The sequence below is a fragment of the Pollicipes pollicipes genome, unplaced genomic scaffold, assembly GCF_011947565.3.
Source record: "Pollicipes pollicipes isolate AB1234 unplaced genomic scaffold, Ppol_2.1 Scaffold_4002;HRSCAF=4701_pilon_pilon_pilon, whole genome shotgun sequence".
Taxonomy (NCBI): domain Eukaryota; kingdom Metazoa; phylum Arthropoda; class Thecostraca; order Pollicipedomorpha; family Pollicipedidae; genus Pollicipes; species Pollicipes pollicipes.
Window position 1 is genome coordinate 4,331,565 of NW_023596420.1, and position 15,733 is coordinate 4,347,297.

General features: G+C 50.6%; 1 protein-coding gene across 1 annotated transcript in view; it reads right to left on the reverse strand.

The window, feature by feature from the left end:
* The window catches only part of LOC119093416 (protein turtle), a 93,249-nt gene that overhangs the window by 22,341 nt on the left and 55,175 nt on the right, over window positions 1-15,733 (reverse strand). The window contains exons 5-11 of the mRNA XM_037216371.1: window positions 14,899-15,014; window positions 14,033-14,192; window positions 13,015-13,302; window positions 11,526-11,716; window positions 9,432-9,641; window positions 8,936-9,076; window positions 3,314-3,444 (exon numbers count right to left, since the gene is read on the reverse strand). Coding sequence (XP_037072266.1) covers window positions 3,314-3,444; window positions 8,936-9,076; window positions 9,432-9,641; window positions 11,526-11,716; window positions 13,015-13,302; window positions 14,033-14,192; window positions 14,899-15,014 — 1,237 coding nt within the window. The remainder of the gene's footprint in view (window positions 1-3,313; window positions 3,445-8,935; window positions 9,077-9,431; window positions 9,642-11,525; window positions 11,717-13,014; window positions 13,303-14,032; window positions 14,193-14,898; window positions 15,015-15,733) is intronic.

Here is a 15,733-nt window from a genome sequence, read left to right on the forward strand (position 1 = left end):
GGATTATCACAGCTGGTTTAATAGATTCGAGGGATGGTTACGTTAGCAGGTTTGCTGCGAGTGCTGGGTTTTTCCTGCGTTTTCAACAGCCACTATGTACGCAGTCTTGTGTTCTCACCAGTTTTGTAAAGTTTTTTACAGTTTAACAGGACAGCGATGAGATCAACTTCATGGGGAAGCAGCATGGTGAAGTTGTGCAGCCACCACTGGCGTGGTTCGGTGGAAATACGCACGGGAGATCAGGACCACGTTTATCAACGGGCACAGTCAGTAGGATAATGGCAAAACAGTGTACCAAACAAGTATAAACAGCTTGCCTTTCACACAGATCCAAACATAGCATTCATCAGTCAGAGCTCTACATTGCACATTGTTCGTTAGCGGGATTGACTGATTAGCGGGGCTACATTTTAGATAAAGTAAGGATTGCACTCCCTGCTAAGATGGACGGCAGCAAACACCGAAGCCATACCACCCCAGCAGGGCCGTTAGTTGTGTGGAATACCCATGGAATATTGACGCACCTACCAATACCTTTGCCAATGCCTATCAATGATAAATGGCGTGTTCCACGATGGCAGCATTCGAACGTATCATATTCGGTTAAAGGTATTGATAAGCAATCATTTGTCCCATGCATATTGGTCCAAAGGAGTTGCCCTGCTACGATGGTGGATTTCGGTCAGTAGCTCTAATTAGGCATCCTCATAAAGATAAAGAGATGGGACCCACACACGGTGTTATTTGACTGGCGGTACTTGAGTCGATACGCTCTCCTCGTGTCAACGCTGCGTGACATGAATTTGCTCCTACCATACTCAACATTGAGGCTACGCAAACGTAAATTGATGTTGCAAGCCACCAACGGAATTGCGATGAGACCTTACTACTTTTGGGCTGATCATAAAACACCAAATGGCGTCTGATTTCTCTAGACGAAGCAGGGATTAGTAGCGTAGTTTCCTATTCAGTGTGTTTATGGGGGAGGGGGCGCTACAACTCTTCCAAAAAACAAGTGGGCCAAATTCGTGGAAAAACTCGTTTGCTAACGTATTTTGAGGGTATCCCAGCGTCCTCCCTTCATCATTTCCCACTGCTCAGCCCATGCAACTAATGTTGCGAATATATGCCCCTGCGGCAGAGTGTGCATTCTAAAGATGAAAAACTCTTTTACTGTTGTCGGCATATTTACGAAGCACACAGCTGGCTGAGGCGATATGAAGTCGCTTGCTTTTCACCCTGGCAGCACCGCGGAAAACCTCACGAAATTCTGAAAGACGGACAACAGAGGGCACAAAAAAATATCTGACACGCTTGTCGCACTTATGAACCGATTTCGATGTAAAAATGATGAAGATGAGCCGAAAATAGGGTGGCACCTTTCTTTGCCATCAGAAAAGGAACAAGTCAACCTTTTGTATCGACAAAATCGGGATGTCATTGTGTTAATGACAAGAAAGGAGATGCCAAGTGGGTAGCGTATGTTCCTGGCAGCTGCTTATGCTGTTATACGCTGTAACGTATGGTATAAATAAAGAATGCGTGGCCAGGTACCACACGCGTATCCAGTTTTCCAAACGAGAGGAGAAAGAACAGGTGATTGAAGCGTAGCCCATGGGCCGTCGGCTGCCGGCTCGCTGAGGGTGACCACGGTCCTCGCGCACTGCAATCTCACACAGTCTAGGCATTCCTGGATTCGTCTCTGGCACGACTTTTTAAAATGTTGTTGCCTGCAGGGGAGTGAACATGAAATTGTCCTACATATGATATGAGGCGCTGCTCATTCCTGGAGCCACTTGTGCGTGTGAAACAATTCCTTTCCTTGCTCCAGCTTCACATGCGCGAACGTTTTCCCATGCAGCCCTTTCATAGCACCGTCCTCCCAGCATAGCTTTGAGACCATACCGAAGCATCTCCTTTCACAAAACTCCTCATCTTTCGAGCCCTGCAATCCCCTCTAAAATGTTGCGTGTGATAAACTACAATCAACGTGCTCCTTCTGCACCTGCCGTTTTCATCAGAAGCATTAGCTACTCCTTTAAACGCAGGGTAGTGCGTACGATCCTGGGCAGATGTCATCTCGGCACTGACCGCTAATTTACGGGTGGTCTTTCCGATACCGTGCCCTGGAACCGCCCCCGCGCAAGTCATGCAACCGCGTCATTGACACGGCGTAGATAAGCTGTTTTGGAAAAGTCGGACAATTCTAAGGAACCGTTTCGGAGAACCCCGTGAAAATCCCGCGGCAGCGGAATTTGCCCCCCCCCCCCCTCCCCATAGTCCGTGGCGGACTTTGCCCTCATCCTCTCAGCATAGCTCGGGGGGGGGGGCGGAATCTACCCCTCCCCTGCCGAAATATCCAGTGCAAGGCACAGAATCTGCCCCCCCCCCCTCCTGGAATACGGTTAAGCTATCACGAAAGGAAGATGGACGTGTCCTCTCTCTGCTCCTTTGTGTATGCCTGTAGAATCGCCAGCCATCAGGGGCGCAAGCGTGGGATTACTTTGGTTTTGTGCTCTCCTGGACCTTCAAAGGAAGCTAGCTCCATGTTTATGCGCTTGCTTCACTCGGCAGTTATGTGTGCTCATGTGCGTTTTAACCTTCACCGAAGCCACTAAAAAATTGCGGTGAGGACGTCGCACCATTTTCACCACGCTTTAACAGTTAAACGGCATTACAATATGATATATTTAACCCAAGTACCGCGCTTTATTGCATGTAAGTTTTTGAACGCACATGTCTTGATCTGTTATGGACGAGGAAGGGCGAGGAGCTGCTGCATAGCACTGGCACAGCAGTTTCAGTGACTGCTCGCCTCGAGCTGTACCGGAGACCAAGCCGTCATCTGGCTGGGTCATTCGAAGCCTATTGATCGGGACCAGGCCTGACGCTGCCGCACGCCTGCCCGCTCTGACAGTGATCGACACAACTCCTGCGTCGCTGTTATGCTACACTGCCCAGGGACCGAGCCGCATAACAAGAAGTTAAACACAGCCTGACGTGCGCGCCCTCACCAATTCCTACCTCGCGTGGTGTGATTGACGAGCGTATTTGGGGCAATGTGCTTTCGGACGTAAATAATCCAGTCCAGACGTGCTCGCGCAATATCGTGCGGACGATTAGTGCAGCCACAGCGGCGACCATGGAGACCGCGACGGGGCGGCGGTAATGGACCCGCAGCACAGCCACCGCAGCCACCACGGAGACCGCGACGGGGCGGCGGTAATGGGCCCGCAGCACAGCCACAGCGGCGACCATGGAGACCGCGACGGGGCGGCGGCACAGCAACTGCACGCGGGCGGAAGCCACTTACCAGACCGCGTACTTCTGGTCGAAGTTGTCACCGCCGCTGTAGCCGGGCAGCCACTGAATGGTGATGGCGTAGCTGGAGGCGTTGGTCGTGATGTTGTGCGGCGCGTGCGGCGTGGTCCCCTCCACAACCAGCTGGGGACATGTACGGACGACATCACGGTGTGTGCAGCACGTCAGCGCTGAGTATACATTACGCTCGCCATCGTATCTGAGCGTCGGACGATCAAGGAACTCGAACAACGGACGCTTCATCATTCACGTTGTCTCGTCCATCTTGCCGCAAACTAAAATCGTGTGACGTTGTTGCTGCGCGACCACATTCCGGTCTTCTCGTTTCCGTTTTAGGCGGGCAGCTATATTACAAAAGACAGGTGGTCACGAGGAGCATCAAGCTCAGAAAAACCTCACTGGTTAAAGCCAAATGGAGACCAGCCATCAATGAAACTCTGTGCTTCTGTGCTTGGGTAGTACCCTCTCCCCCTCCGCTCCCCCCCCCCCCCCCCACCCCAGGCTAAGCCAGGTCGCCTGAACAGCACGTCATCCTAGTGCTGATAGCATCAAAGAAGCGTTCAGGAGAAATCCCTGGGTCCTGTTCCTTACAAATATGGGGTTCCACTCACCCCCCCCCCCCCCCAAACGTTTTACGAAGTTCCATCCACGAGACGAGAAGTCGGTTCGCGAGCGAGAGGGCCAAGAAAGTGAATAAAATACTTTAGAGCTCAGCACTTAGCCTCCGAGCCCTGAGCCCACGACTAAATTGGCAACACGGTAGGCAGAACGTACATGAAAGCGAGGAGCTCGACTAAAGAGGATCCTCCGTCCCGGAAAACAAACATAATTACTCCGGAATTAGCGCTGAAACGGGAGGCGTAACAACGCGAGACGGTCACGTGAACTGAAACTGACACACACTCCGGCTTTGGTTAAAACACAGCAGACCTGTGTTCGATTCACATCTCTAATTAAAAGCACCAGGAAATCCCGTAATCCGAATCAAAGGTAGTTTTTGTACCGGGTGAGCTGAATCGATATTTGATAGTAGCAAGTCTATGTTGCTTATCCCGATTCTGACTCTGGATCACAATAAACGAATGAAGAATGAAATGAGCAGACGCCGAAAGAACCCACATAAATGCAAGCGTTTTAGTAAATATTTATTTATTCAACAATAATGACAGCTTCGGAGACATTTGGTATCGTTCCATGCCATCCAAAATTTACTTCAAAGGCATTGTTACTTATCTGTATGGGGTTTAAGCTGAAATAGTCTTGAAGACCATTCTATGCAGTTCACAGCCATCCCACTGTTAAGACTTCAGACACTCTAGCTTCTCACCCACACTCCTACGAAGGTCCGCAGATCACTTGAACGCCACTCACGCATGCACGACACCGCGACAGTGCCCGTCAAATCATCTCCGTCTGACGTTCCATCCCAACGTTCGCGATCACGACTTCCACATATATAACAAGCCAACCGGCTCTTGAGCAATTATGGGAATTACAGCCCCTTCGACCAGACATGGTCATATCAGGGCTGTGGGATGAAGGCAAATGGCTAATGGTGGGAAATCGCGTTTTGTGCCGCACAATATAGGAAGTGCACATGGTTGCTAGTTTTTTACGGAAATAAGGCTTGCCATCCATTAACTTAAGAAAAGTGCCGTAATCGAGCATGTGAATAAAAGTAAGCATCTTAAACTCACGAATACACATGCAAGAACACCACGAGAAATGACCAAAACACGAGCACATCGATATCTGGCTCAACGGACACTTCCAGCACCGCCACTGCCACCTCTCGGTAAGTTGAAGGACTTCATATGGGTGCCAGGGTGGCAATTTCGCATGGTTAGTTTGGCAGCACCTCAACGGAATACAAACGCGCCATGACGCCATCAATGACGTTTCGAGGAGCACATTTACCACACCAAAAATTACACTGCTTATAGCAGTCTTTTTCAATTATACCAATAGTCACGAGTGAGGTTATCTTATCCTGAGGACGGGACAGGAGTCGGCCGTGACCTATTCGTGAGGACAGGACAGGAGCCGGCCGTGACCCATTCGTGAGGACGGGACAGGAGCCGGCCGTGACCTAATCGACGCCAGCTGTTCTACCTGAGGATGGGGCAGGAGCCAGTCGAAACCCATTAGATACCAGTTGCTCCATACCCGGGGCTGGGGCAGGAGACGGTTGTGGCCCATTAAACGTCAGTTGTACTACATGAGGATGGGGCAGGGGCCGGTCGTAACCCATTAGACCTCAGCTGTACGAGATGGCTTTTGGGCAAGAACCGATAGCCTATCCACTGACTGTTGGCTCCTTGACATATTTCCGGCGTGTCTGGTGGACATCGACAAACGACTTAGTGGCGGAGCGTTGCCAAAATAATGACGCGGATGAATGACGAGCCCCGCGCGGGCGGGACAGGGGGAGGGGCGGGCGTCGGGCAGCAGGGCGTCGCTGGCTGAACCGTGCGACGCGACACGCCGCCAGACCCGTGCACGGGAGAATATGTCCAGAACCTGTACCGCTACCAACGAACACATAATAATGTCCAGAACCAGCACCGCGACCAACGAATGCAGGCTGCTGTTGACATAAAAACCACAAGACGATCTTCACTACGGTGTTTCCCGAGATTCGAAAGGAAAGGCCTAGTCACGATCATCCCTAGGACCACCATTAGCTTACATGTATTTTAAACATTATCCTTGAAAAGACATATTTTGGTACATATTCCAAGTGGCCATGGCGCGACAGTGCAGCCCAGACTCATGGCCACGTTTAGGAACAATTGTAGCGCAGTTAAAATCGTGGTTCTACACGAATCTAACCAGTTGTTCCCATAGGATGTACTTAAGCATTTGTAAGATAAAGAGGTAAACAGCTATGGGTACTTGCCCGATTTTTCAAGGAGTCCTATGAAATACTTCCCACGTGCGAATGTTGCAACTGCAGCAAATCCAAAGTAATTTGTCGTGCATCACGCGTGGTGTCATCGTGGTGTCATCGTGGTGTCATCGACGAATTGGGACGGTCCACGCGTGGTTACCGATCTGGTTTGACATACTGCACCATCACAAATGCAAATGTCTACCAAACGTCTATTCGCAGGGACCACATCCAAAATACAACATGAAATCTTATCCCACGGGGCTTACAACCAGCAGGCACTAACTGAAACGATGGCGCTGAAGGCCTGATGGGGCCCGGTCTGGGCTCGCCGTCTCTTCGGACCTGAACAATGCCAGACAGCGGTGCTCTTCGGATTGTTATAAAAAAAATTTAATCGTGTACCTCACAACATGGGAAGGTTTAGGATTTGTTTAACTTCTACCGGCACAAGCGTTCATGCACAATACACAATTGCAAAGCACTGCTTAAAGAAAACACCATTAAGCAGCTCAACCCAAATACGATTTTGTACCACGAACACATTTGATTAACTGCACGCCAATGCTAAGATTTTAAACATGAAAACAAGGCGATATGAACGACGTGCTTACGGCCCCCAGTGACCTCAAGTGATCTGTAAGTTTCCCTTTCCCAAGACCCTTTCCTCCGAACACAGTTTTACATGCACGCACACTCACACTCGCCCAGCACTGTTACCCACTGCCATTCTGGAGATAATACGTCACATCAAACATGTTTCGAAAATATATCATAAAACGCCTTGTACACGGGAACCAGTCAGAGCAACGATAAACAGAGTGACTAAGGCCAGACCCTGGATTCTAGCTGACGGACCCTACATGTTCATGCTGCGATGGTGACCAAATCGCATGCAACCTTTACCCAACGAATGACGCCAAAGGCTGGGAACAAGTCATTGTGTTTAAGGCTCCCGTCAAATTTCTGATATGGACTGATTCATTTGTTTTGGTCTCGGCACAATCACAGTTTGTTGAAGGAAGCCGATCCCAGAACAAAAACACATTTCCTGAACATGATAATTCGCATAATACCGTTATTCGACTGACCATGGGACATACGTTTGGACCAAAACGTTTATCATTCATCTATATCTTGGTCGTTGGGCACCCTTTAAGATAGTTCACTACTTAGCCTTTCTGCCAGCCGATGGTAGCTTCAGCTATCCTCCACTTCAACTCAGCCCATCCTATGAGCATAATAAGCCATTCTTCCTTCGCAGGTGGCCCATAAATCAGCCATTTACCGCAGCCTCAGACGCAAGGTGGATTTATTCAACACAAAAACGGCTATCCAGAGTATTTAACCAATCGTGCCACCACTTCTACACATCACCCTAAAAAACGGCTATCCAGAGTATTTAACCAATCGTGCCACCACTTCTACACATCACCCTAAAAAGCGGTCTGAGACACACTCTTAACCGACTGGCGTCAACTTAACACGAGCATCCCATACGTCAATGAAAAGGCAGCTCGGCGGGTAAACGAAACACTTCAGGATGTTAAGACATATCAGAGTGGCTCGTGTTAGCGGGCCCACCGTGAAACAAAGCCTGAAGTGATCAGTCCACCCTGAAACAAAGCCTGGAGTGATCAGTCCACCCTGAAACAAAGCCTGGAGTGATCAGCCCACCCTGAAACAAGCCTGGAGTGATCAGCCCACCCTGAACAAAGCCTGGAGTGATCAGTCCACCCTGAAACAAAGCCTGGAGTGATCAGCCCACCCTGAAACAAAGCCTGGAGTGATCAGCCCACCCTGAAACAAAGCCTGGAGTGATCAGCCCACCCTGAAACAAAGCCTGGAGTGATCACTCCACCCTGAAACAAAGCCTGGAGTGATCAGCCCACCCTGAAACAAAGCCTGGAGTGATCAGCCCACCCTGAAACAAAGCCTGGAGTGATCAGCCTTCGCTAAACTGTCCTGCCCATCGGGCCGTCAACGCTGCCCTGCCGGTGACCATGGTTTTGATGGCAAAACGTGGTGCACAAAATCGCGTGCAGGCTTGGTAAAATGAACAGGCAAGTCGAGTTTTACGTAGGCGAGAGCAAGAGCCCAGTCATGTATCGGTTCACTGAACACCTTGGAGACGCCTGCTCACGTAAACTTGACACGCTCTTGGGTGGGCATGCCTTCCAATGACATGCTAGCGTCCTAAATCCTGAATGAAACATTGCCTCTCAGATGCCGAAGCGAGTGTAGGCCTAAACATTGCCTCCCGGATGCTGAGGCGAGTGTAAGTTTAAAGAATCATCGTTGACAAGCAGTTGATGCTTTGTGTTCTTATTTCAATACAGATAAGCAGTATTAATAGCCTTATTCCTCGTAGAAGAACCAGTAGAATAGAGATACAGCTGGCTTATCATATATTGTATATCTCTCCATTCTCCTGGTTATTCTATAAGGAATACGGCTTTTAAAACTGCCAAATCTACATGCATGATGCTTCTCGCAAATGCAGTTACGAGCTTTTTATTGCGACGTCTAAATCTTGTCAGACACCCTATGCATACTAAATACCGTATTACGGTAACATCAAAGGTACGAACTGCAACAGCTAAGCCGGCACTCCTCTTCCCCTGAACGTCACGTTAATACCATTCTGGAGTAATCGTTAGCAGGCCAAAGATAGAGACGGGTGAACCTGGGTGCAGCGCACGATCTCGACTGTGGCGGCCTGACCTGTGTTGAGGTGACGATGGTCGCCACACTGCTTCTCGCCACACACTCATAGTAGCCGAAGTCAGACTTTCGCAGCGACTTGATGGTGATGTTGCCTTTGTTGATGAACACCCGGTCGCTGGGAAGGCTCTGGTTGTCATGCTGCCGGCAAACCGTAGCAGAGGCTCAGCGAGAATGCAGGAACAAGACACGCACTACAAAATATGCGCTATGTAATGAGACAGGCACGGAAACAAAGGCAGCGGAAGGGACAGAGGGAGACAGACATGCATACAGAGGGACAGGGACAGAGAGACTCAGCGACTTCTTTCCCAGTGACTCCACCACAGAGGCCATGTGGCCCGGGTTCAACCCAGCTGGGGTCGCTAACCGCAAGGCGACCCATTCATCCATCCCGCATAAGGTGCAAAGCTTCACATACGCCCAAGGCTCAGGGATCATCCACACCCGTTGGGAGCACGACTGACTGCGCCGCTGGTGTGGGCGCCGGACGTACCCTCCTCCACATGACTTGGGGCGGCGGCGAGCCTTCCACCACGCAAGGCATCTGGATGGCGTCGTGCACCTTGCGCTGATACAGGTTCTTGGGCCGGAGCACGAAGCGCGGCGGCTCGCGCACCACCACCTGCATCTCGCCCGACTCGCCGCTAGAGCCGTGCTGGTTGAACGGCCGGCAGCGATAGGTGCCCTGGTGCTCGTGCCGCACCTGCGGGCGCGCGGACGCCGCGGCCGGCTCAGACAATACAACAGATAGTACTACGGCCAGCTCACCGAAGACGACAGATGGAGTCATCGTCGGTTTAGACCAGGCAACGGACGGCGCCACCGCCTGCTCACCGAAAACGATAGATAGAACCATCGTCAGTTCAAACCGCACAACGGACAGCGCCACCGCCTGCCCACGGAAGACAATACATGGAACCATCGTCAGTTCAAACCAGGCAACGGACAGCCCCACTGCCTGCTCACCGGAGACGAGACGACAGATGGAGCCATCGTCAGTTCAGGCCTGACAAAGGGCGGCGCCACAGCCTGCCCACCGGAGACGACAGATGGAACCACCGTCAGTTCCAGTCAGACAACGGACGACACCGCAGCCAGCTCACTCGGGAAAATGACCAGACAACGGACGACACCGCATCCAGCTCTCGCGGGAAAATGGACGCTGCCGCGCCCGATTCAGACGACGCAAATGACGGGACTAGACGGTGCCGGACACAATGCTACAGACGACCAAAAAAGGTCCGGTGTTTAAATGACGCAAACATCGAAGACGAAGGATGACGATGACACCTTTGCATCAGCTTTACATACTGGACGTTGGGCTAGACGCACATCGCATACTGCGGCATTTTTCCATCTGGCATCACTTATCTCTGCCGTCATCTCGTTGGTTTCACCGATGTTGACTGGTTACAGTTTGTTAAAAAACAAACTAGCAGACGACCGCCGATGCAAGCCCGGTCTGGCAGAGCGCTATCGCGTGGACACACTGGCTGGTATCAATTTACATCCGGATTACGGAACGTCGCGCATTTGTGTAGGGCTGTAAATGCAATACAATAAATTGCATTTATGTAAAACAGCAAAAGAATACGTGCACAAAAAGACATCCGAAATTTAGGCTAAGGGGATGAGGTGCGTGTCAGTCACATGGTGCGCACGTTTGCGTGTCAGTCTCATATAGTTTTCAGGATTGACAGGGATGCTCGTGTGCCTTGCAGCACAACATGCGCGCGCAACTGTGATGCTGAGAATAAGAAACGCCTTACGCGGTAACTTATGCATCTCTGACACACACGCATTTGGGCCCCAGCCAGAGAATTGCAAATATTAATAATACGAAGTTGATTAGTGTATGCAGGAGAAAATGAGGCATGATAAATTGCTCGTGCGAAGCGCTACCAGACAGAAAACGGCGTGTGTAACGCAATGTGGTATACAGGAATGCCCGCACGACGAAATGCGACACGCAGGATTGCTAACCGCCATGAAACAAGCGATGCGAACAATTGCGTACGCCGATAATCGCATTTACAAAGGAATGTGATACGAGAAAATGCGTATACGAAGCAATGCCATTCCAAGTTCTGTCTTGGAACATCCACAGTTGGATCAAGTTCCACACGACAGTCCAGGCCACACCCGGCTCGGGCGAGGCGACAGACAGGGATGATATGTGGTCTTAGCCAGGCAGTCAGTCACCTTATCACATGCGACTCAAATGACTGCCAACAAACCACAGGATCAAAATGACGTGTTTACATTCGCCACACACGCAAGACACAGCCGAGCACCGTCACACATGTGACATTTCGATAAAACCGCGCAGCGCTGTCCGTTCGACACCAGGAGTGGCGCATCCGAGACATATAATCTCTCCACTTTAAAGCTAGTCAAGTTTCCCCCTTATAGCTTAAAGTGGGCGACCGCGTTGTCAAACATCTCGTTCTGTCTCGTGTAACAGAATACTAGTGCCACGAATACTAGTGCCACGAAATAATCACTAAGAAAATGCGGAGAAAGGCGAAATGCTTCACAGCATAGGAGACCACAAACTAGCTGAGCAGCGACACGAGGCTTGACTCACCGACTCTATCAGCAGTGAGCCGTTGAGTAGCAGCGTGACGCCCGGCACGTTCTCCGGCTCGTACTTCCGCCCGTTTCGGAACCACGTGACAAACTGGATGGGAGGGTTGGACTTGATGTGGCAGCGTATAACGCCCTGCAGCCCGGTCGGCAGATACTGCACCGAAGGCGTGTACGGCACGTGAGCCGCGTCTGAAGCACGTCACAGGTCACAGGTCACACTCAAACGGCACGGGGGCACTATCGCGGCTGTGCCCGGCGCATGGCGAGCGCTGGAACAAAAAGACGGAGCTAGACTTGGGAAATTTTTAATTAGTTATCGGCTTTTATCAGAAATAAAAGAAGAATTTCCACAGTCTGCCCACCAAAATGGCAATTTTGACACGGCCAGTCTCACAGCGACTCTGACGTGATACAAATGCTACATGACATGACCAAGCGATGACGTAATGGGAAGCATGTTTACTGAGCAGTGAAATTTTGGCTGCTGGAGCAGTCTTCGCACTTACAAGCATACCAGTAGTTACAATGGCGCTTTTCCGTCGTATCTGATGTTTGCCTCAATATCTTCAAATATGAAGCATTCCCTTCAACCCCCGCCCAATGCAAGTTTTTCATCTTTCACCGCAAGACGGCGGGGAAGGGGGACAAGAGGTTATACGGTTGTAGCGTGAGGGCCAATGTTACAACTGTTAAAAACAGATGTCAACGGGCAAATATAGAATCCTCTAGCTCTTCCAATTCGTACCGACTATCCGTGACTGTTGCATGGCACTCTAGCACTCCAACTCTCTAGCGCTTCCGATTCGTACCAAATATTCGTGCCTGTTGCATGGCACGGCGCATCATATCGATATTGAATCGCATTGAACTAGAATGAAATATGATGTTGTGCACACAGAAACATCACCTTTAAATTCAAACCTTGAATGGAAGAAGCCAGGGAGATCAACTGCCGGTTAAAATGTGACACTTAACTTCATAAACCATGTCTGTGGGAAAGCATTTAATTCAGTCTGTGACTGCCTGTTTGAAAAGCATGTCTCGCGACATACGAACTGCACAGCTGAATAATCCAGCATGGAAACGAGCCTTCGGTAATGGTTTGGTCTTAAAATGGTTTGAACATGCGTGGGGACATTTCACACTTAATCAGTTCACCTTAGATAATAGCATACAGATACAGTCAATTCACTGACCCGATGTTGGTGGCATTACTATCAACATTTTCTTGCGACGGGCTGAACTGCACGGTTGGGAGACGTGCATTAAAAATGCTCTCTTAGAATCAGGCGATAAATTATTACAGCATGTGTTAAAATGTTCGTCTATTGATAAATGCACTTTAAACAAATGCATCCAAATCTCAACGCTTCAGCCTCAAATACTTTTCGTGCTAGGTTTGAAGAGAACTTTATGACTGCTTGTCTAGCCTTTGCGAAGGAGTGATTTCGAGCCTGGTGCCCACTGGTCCGCTTCCCTTCACTTACACTGGACCTCGAGGAAGCCTGAGGCCCGCTCCGGCCTGCCGATGCCGTTGGAGACCTCGCAGGTGAACATGCCGGCGTCTTCCGCCGCTACCGGGTCGATCACCAGCGAGCCGTTGCCCGAGATTTTGAAGCGTTTCTCGAGGCCGCTGTGCTGCTCCACGGGGATGTCGTCTCGGAGCCAGCGCAGGCTGAAGTTGGACGGCCGGGCGCGGCCCTCGCACGTGAACACGGCCCGCGTCGCCTCCATGCGCGTCAGGTTCGCTGGCCCCGTCACAATGGCGGCGTGGCCTGCGGGTCAGGTCGGCGATTGTCTTACGGTGTTACTTACGGCGACGCGCGGTGGCAGCGCCGCTTATTCACAGGGAGCTCGACTGTAACGCCACCTATACAAGGCAAGTCGCTGAGTACGTCAACCACTCTCAAATATGACTGGCTGGTGTTTCCAGACTGTTGTTGTTTCCACACAGCAAAATAAATCTAGTTCGCGTGTCTTCTTCCTGAAACTTTATCTAGCAGAAAAAATCAACCGGACCCTGAAATTGCAGACCCATCTTCAAACAACGGACAGATTGCCAGCAGATCTTACCGCATCATTGACGTTAACATCACTGGACATAACTACCACACAAGGCCCTCCATCAAGCATAGAATATTCCCTCCGGCATTTCAGCAGGAACGCAGGGGTGTAGCTTCTTATTCTCCGCCTCTCCCCCCAGTTTGGGAAGAAAGTGGGGCAAATAAAAAAAAAACATTTGTTGGTCCTATTTTGGGGATAGGATGCTTCACTATTCACAAATGAGACCACCCCCAACTCTCTTTGCAAAACTGCGCCCATGCACGAGCGTTTCATCTGGTCTGCAGCCAGGACTAAGACCCGCTTTTCATCACTGGCACCATCCCAAGCAGCTCGCAACACGAGGGCGAGATGTCCTTCCTAATATTGAAGCCGATCTTCCCATTTTAGCACGTCGTTTCACCTTCTCAAATCGATAGTGAGAAACCCAGCTGATTCGCTCACCTGCGAGGATGAGTTTTGACGTCCAATGGACGCTTCCCTCGCTGTTCTCTGCGTAGCATATGTACTCCCCGATGTCCTCCTTGGTGATCCTGGTTATCCTCAGTTCAGTACCGTCATTCTTGACACCAACGGTCTCCGAGGGCTGGATTGGCTGATCTGCCTGATGACGCAATTCAAGCAGGAACAACCAATGAGCGCAGCACAATGGCCCCATTCCAAGCAAAACGCATCGGTCAGCTGTCGCGTTCTGTCTTCCCAGTACGGCTATGAAGGAAAACATTGAGTTGCCACGTAACAGACATATTCATGTGGTAAGCATTTTCCGTGGTTATCAGATAAATAATATAATAATATATATAATATATATATATATATATATATATATATATATACGACGTGGCAGAACCATGACACCTTTCACAGAGTGAAATAAAATAAAATATCACACCGTGCTTCGCATCATTCATAACTGGACCCAAACTGAAGTCCACTGCGCAAGTCCAAACAACAAGCAAATTTCCACTACCTTCGTAATAGAGGATGGCAGAACTAAATGTAACATAGCCAGCTTGGACCTGCAGGAACGGGTTCATTACTTGCCTTCTAGGGCATGACAACTGCAAAAGTCATTTTGCGCCCACTACGGCAACTTGGATGTTCAACCTAGGTGTACGTATATTGACATAAAGAAACGCTTCATCAAGGCTAGTTGGACTTCGCGTTAGAAAAAGCTGAGATCATGGAAAACGTATGCAAACGGTGCGTCAATTATCGCCCTGAATGGTGAAGTGCCGCCAGGACATCACCCTGCCGACAGTCTGGCGGTCTCGGCCACGGCCCCGTGACGTCAGCCCCGCCCCGCTGACCTTGTACCAGCTGATGACCGGCTCCGGGGTGCCCCTGGCCTCACACGCCAGGATCTCCGAGTCTCCGACGTTGACGAACAGGTTCTTTGGAGGAGTGGTGACCAGCCGGGGAGGAGCTGCGGAACACCGTCAACACGTCGGCACGGGCGACACCGACTAACCTCGATCATCGCCAGCAGATGGTGTATGCTCACCGGCGAGGTTTGAAAACCCAGCTGGCATGTTTTTCTCACAAAAAACGATGATGTTGGCATAATGGTGATGATTATGACGACATTTCTCACATAAAACGAGATGACATGTTATCACAGACGCATAACATGGAAGTATATATGCACGTACGCCATTGACGTCCCCGCACAGAAGCACATACCACGGATGTCAAAATGGGCTCAATCACACAGGCACGTGGTGTGGATGTCCCGATCGGCTCAATCACACAGGCACGTGGTGTGGATGTCCCGATCGGCTCAATCACACAGGCACGTGGTGTGGATGTCCCGGTCGGCTCAATCACACAGGCACGTGGTGTGATGTCCCGATCGGCTCAAACACTCAGGTACTTGGTGTGGATGTTCAGATGGCCCCAGGTACACAAACACGTACCGCTTACGTTCAGGTGGATACAGCGGGGGTACGTACCGCGTACGTCCAAGTGGATACAAGCGCGGGCACGTGACGCGTACGTCCAGGTGGATACAGGCGCGGGCACGTACCGTGTACGTCCCGGTGGATACAGGCGCGGGCACGTACCGTGTACGTCCCGGTGGATACAGGCGCGGGCACGTACCGTGTACGTCCAGGTGGATACAGGCGCGGGCACGTACAGTGTATA